The sequence below is a fragment of the Anopheles coustani genome, chromosome 2 (assembly GCF_943734705.1).
Source record: "Anopheles coustani chromosome 2, idAnoCousDA_361_x.2, whole genome shotgun sequence".
Lineage (NCBI taxonomy): Eukaryota > Metazoa > Arthropoda > Insecta > Diptera > Culicidae > Anopheles > Anopheles coustani.
Genome location: NC_071289.1, coordinates 12,490,586 through 12,495,926, shown reverse-complemented (window position 1 = coordinate 12,495,926; position 5,341 = coordinate 12,490,586). Strand labels below are relative to the sequence as shown.

At 42.1% G+C, this 5,341-nt stretch overlaps 1 protein-coding gene across 1 annotated transcript; it reads right to left on the bottom strand.

The window, feature by feature from the left end:
• Positions 1-2,320: 2,320 nt before the first annotated feature.
• Positions 2,321-3,433, bottom strand: LOC131262324 (microfibril-associated glycoprotein 4-like). Its single transcript, XM_058264301.1, has 2 exons — positions 3,296-3,433; positions 2,321-3,208 (listed from the first exon to the last, which is right to left on the bottom strand). The coding sequence occupies exons 1-2, from the start codon at positions 3,431-3,433 to the stop codon at positions 2,321-2,323; spliced, it is 1,026 nt and encodes a 341-aa protein (XP_058120284.1).
• Between the last annotated feature and the right edge of the window lie 1,908 nt (positions 3,434-5,341).

Sequence of the window (5,341 nt, the reverse complement as noted above, 5' to 3'; positions counted from 1 at the left end):
CAATTCTCATTTTCTCAATCTTAATGCTATAACATGTTTGCTATAGTTTCGAGTGAATTTTTAATATCATTTACGTTATCAATGCCCTTTAAATCTGGTGCTATGAAATTTCCAATGTTCTATGCATGAGATAAAAAACTCGATCGCTCTTTTGATCGATCGAGCGCCAATGGTGGCGCCCTTAATCGTTACAGATTTTCACACTTGCCATCCTCTTCCCATCAACCTTCGTATGAGGTCGGCGGGCGGATGGGTGAGGCAATTTAAAATCTCTTATCAAAAATTGCGCCAACGAACGTACAGGAGTGGGTTGGAAAAGCGCAACTGCATGATTGGGATGGATTGGATTGAAATCACTGTGGCGTGCAGATGCGGATGATGATTCCGTGGCCGGCGTCGAACTATGCTTCGGTTAATCTTGTCCGCATAAATCATGCTCCACTCGCCGCTGCCCTTCCTTCCCGGGGGCCCGTAATCACTTGTTCGTGTCTTTTGATGAAGTGCTACCGGGGTTTTGATGCGCCCGAGTGGGTGGTAGTTCTTTTTTTTTTTGCTACGCCCACCCCGTCTGGATTATTTGTACGCAGCTTCGGCCCGGCAACGCGCCGTGTAAAATGGGGCTGTTCAATAATCTGGCGTATTTACACACTTCATGCGGATTGCCGTTTTTTTTCCCACCGCCACGTGATTCGGAATCGGCTTTTGGCCAGGGTTTGCGTGATTTATACATTTTTATGAATGATGGTTTTTTATGAACCCGGTTTGTTTGTTCATCATGCGCTTTGTTTTTTTCTCTCTTTTTCCTTGGGAAATTCGTGTCCATCGGCGTGCATGCGCGTGTGTATGTGTGTATTTGTCAGGGGCTCGTCACTCAGAAGTGATTTTTGTTTTAATTTTATATCCCTTCTGTCCGGCCATTCGTGCGCCTCATTGACCGAACCCGGGTTAAGGGATAAAGCTGATGTTGATACTTTATATATGTGTTTTTTTTTATAAATAGCTCATCCCCCCCTGTGTGTGTGGCCATTTTTTCGAGTTTCCACCTCCAAGCACCCCCTCCCGTATTCGCTCTCCAGGATGACCGGGTCCTTGCCCCTTGGGGAGAGGTCATGTGTTTGTTGTTTGCTTGTTTCTTACTTTCTCGTTTCCTCTCGCTCGACCTCCATCTCTCTTTCGCATATAATTGCATCAGCCCTGGGGGTGATTTTTTCTTCCACTTTTGTGTGGCAGCTAGGGGGCAAACAATTTTTATCACTGCATGACAGAGCACGCAGCTTTTTTCGGCCCGAGGAATTAATAAATTAACACAAATTTAATCCAAAACATTCATTCCATAAATAATGCCTGCGAACAAAGTATTTATGCCAAATCGACAGCAGCACGACAGCATGCATGAATGGAAATCGTATACACATGCACTAAAAAATACGCAAAAAAACAAACAAACAACGAGGGAAAAGGGATAAGCGAATCGTGAATGCTTGCGCGATGTTGCACGTTAATGATCGTACATGACGATTTTCATTGTCTGCAGCTGAGTGTGAGGACGAGTTTGAGTTTGGAAGTGGTGAAGCAGGGTGGTGGGAAATCATCCCGAGATACGACTTGTTTTTAGCCCAATAAGTGTATGCCATGTTCACCATTTGCGAGGTCTATTGAGCGTTTAATTTTATCTCTATATTCGGCTGATTTCTTTTCTAACTTTCTTATGGAGTGTCATAATATGCATTATTTTATATTACCTTTGATATTCCTGAAAAATCAACAGATTGCATCCTGAAACAGATAATTACAAAATTTATCTTTTTTAATTGTTTTTATATGATTTTGTTCAAGATTTGTAAGTCGTAAGACAATACTGGTCAACTACATTGATTGATCTAAATTAAATTAAATTAAAAATGTAGCAAATTGAGCTTGAATGTTTTGTCACAAATATATTTTGAATTGAAACCTTTCATCTTAATAGTTTGTAGGGCCCAAATAAAATTTTTGTTTTTCTTTTTCTTGAGTTTTTCTATTTTTAGATAACTGGTGCAGTTTAATATCAAACACTGACGTATAGACCGGAAGCGTTCCTTTAAGTATAGAGCAAATCAATAAATATCATTGTGACAAATTTTGTTTTCTCATTGATTGGAAAATAAATAGTTCGGTATAGAATGAATAAGATTTTAGTACAAATTTATGTTGCATAGTACTGTATCAAACTTATCTTTTGTAATAAGTTGAATTTTGGCAGAGCAAGTGATAACTGAGGGAGAAAAAACGTACAACTATAGAGAACCAACACTTAACCGATAACCGTTAAGTGCTCATGTTAATTCACAATCTCACGAATCATCATTCGCGAGTAAGACATACCACGCCAGTCATGTTTGAAGTGGTACCACGACATCGCACTCCGATCATCCGCCGCGTACTTGTACAGTCCGTTCAAGTTGGCGTAACCGCACCATAAGTACCACCAGGCTCCTTGGCGATCCTCCGCACAGTTGTTATTATCTTGGTCATTGTCACGATCGAACGTGCTAAACCTCTGATCCAAGCTGACTTGCAACGAATGTCCTGCTATCCCTGAGTATATCTCTAATCTCTTCAACATGAACATCTCGGCTTCGCTGCCGATCTCAAATAATCCGAACCTAGCGTACGCGTAGTTACCGTGAAAATCTTGCAACTCAACGATTAGCTCGTGCGGTTTGTCTCTCGTCATTTGATGCATTTTCTCGAGCCCGAGCCAGAATTCACCTTCAAGCTCCCCGAATCCGTTACGGTATTCAGTCCAGTTTCTATAAAAATCGACCGACCCGTCAAACCTCTGTTGGATGACCGTCCAGCCACCGGCGAATTTTGTTTGTTCGCAAAAAACTGGGAAGGTATTTTCCGCTGTACTGATCATATATTTGCCCGTTATATTTGCTACGTGACGACATGAGGTGACGGGGTATATAAAGTGCGCCGCAAGAATCTTATTGCTTTTTCCCGAAAGTTCACTTATATTGCGTACCGAATTTGTTAGTAAGTCTTGTGATTCTTTGTTCTCTGCTACTTTCTTGAGCTCAGTTTTTGACGTTTCTTCGATCAATTTGCTTTGATCACTTTGTTGCTGTAGAACACCATCTAACTTGTTGAGTAACAAGTTCTTCAGGACTTCCATTTGTTCCTGTGTTTTATCATCGATAGACTTCACACTTTCCACCACATGCTGTTAAAGAGACATTGATTAGCTTCATCAAACATTTACCTGCTTCTCATATTCAATTAGCTTGTATTACAAGGTTTGTTCTCTTACCTTCTTCAAAGAGTCTTCTATTGCTTGCATTCGCGTGTCGAGCGTATAGTTCACATTCTCCAGCTTTTCCTGTATATTTGCACGCCTATCTTTTGAGGCTTGTTCAATTTCCTGTAAAGAATGATCATTTATATCCATTCTGCTCTCAAATCAACGTAGCTTCTTTAAATGTACCATGATTGAACGCTTCACATTTTGCTCCACTTCTTGCAATTTGTTGTTCAGGACATCCAGTTTGCTCATAAGTTGTTCGAATTCCTTGCCACCGAATGCGTTTGCTAGCTGGCCCGGAAAAACAACGCAAAAATACAGCACCACGAGGCACACACGCCGACTCATAACTGTACAAAGCGATCCTGGGAGATACAATTGAAACGAATGGTAAAAGATGACTGAAGCTGATGCGAATTCACTTGTTTCAAAAAGGCAAGAACAAACGGGTGAGCAAATGTTGATGACCATGTGTTTGTAAGCGATAGTGCAATGTTATCGCAAACATTGTCCCAAAATAGCCGCAAGCACATTCAAGCCCAGCAAATACTGCGTTCTCATTGGTGCTAAGTCGGTGAAGTCGGGAAGGTTATCTCCCAAAATTAATGTTTAATTGTCTGACCTGAGTATGTGCCGTTCTTAATCAAATTCGTATTTTTTATATGCGGTTTTTTTATGGTTGATTGTTCTATAGAGCGAACGATCACTAAGCATATTTATTTAAATGGTTACGATATCGACAACTAAACAAAACTAAACATACATCAATTGAGAGAAATTGAGAAAATTAATCAATTGTTTCAAAAGGAGAATTCCCTGTTCTTCTGAATTTGTTTCTTCTTTTGCCTTCTTGTCGTAATTTAAAAACAAATTATGCTTAGGAAGTATTATTATACCAACATCTGAAGGATTCCCCTAAACCTCGGGAACGCACCCTAAACCATTCCTCTACAGGTCCGATAGCATCTAAAACGATCTCGATTGGAATGTCCCGTCGTTGGCGGAACCGCATATTTCGCTCCACTGGGAGCTGGTAATCGAATACACTTAATCGTTTTCAAATTATCTATTCGTACCATCTTCACCCATCTACGTGTTGCTCGGGTGGAGTCGATAGGCTCGCTCATCGATGCCATCGCAATCGCATCGCCAGCCTAACGATGGAGCTCCCAGGCGTTTGCAGCACTTGCATGCCGTTGTCCAAATTTCAATTTCACGTTAAGATGCGATAAGCTTACGATTCTTTCTTCACCCGAATTCTATCGTCCACCAATCTCCCGGACAGGCGGGGTTAGTGTTTGTTTTTGCCTTTGCCGTTTTCGGTTCCGGGTCCCACGGTTTCGAAGGTTCTAAGTGTTTGCATACGCTCGTGTTTTGTGTGCTAAAGTTTTTTGTTCCCATCGCCTCTTCATTCCCTCGTTGTCCTGCCAAAAGACGGAAGGATTTCGAGAACTGGACGAGGCCGAAGAATGCATTTCCAATTTGTCGCTTTTTATCGACCACTTGATGGGGGTTTTTCTCCCCGTTGCTTGAGCTTTTGGAATTATCTTCTCGTCGCGAGCACTCGGTGACTGTCATCGCCTCGAATGCCGGCCGGCGATGGCCCTGGTCGATGCGATAGGCCCTAATAGTTCTCCTGGTTCCAGCGCTGGTCTGGCTAACGGGCTGGATCGAGGGATCGAGTGTTTGCCGAGAGTCCTTTAAATGGTAAAAGGATCGTTGGATGTGCTCCGACCAACTCTATCTCAATAGACAATCAAAACATACATCGCACAAATCACAGGGCACACTGAACTTGTTTGGCGATTGATTAGAATTTCCATACCCACGCCACTAATGGTTGATGAGGATCCGATAGTATGTTGGAAGGCGAACCACTCGTCCATTGAGCGTTGCTGCGCATTTTCCCGGGAGAATATTAGGTGAAGAGTTTCGTGATAATCTCCTCGATCGAATCCGGTTCTTGCAAAGGGGGCAAAAAACATTGGGACTACTTTTAAGAGATTTCCGATGGTTTGGCCAAGGTCTTAGCAGCATCTTCAGCATCTTTCAGCA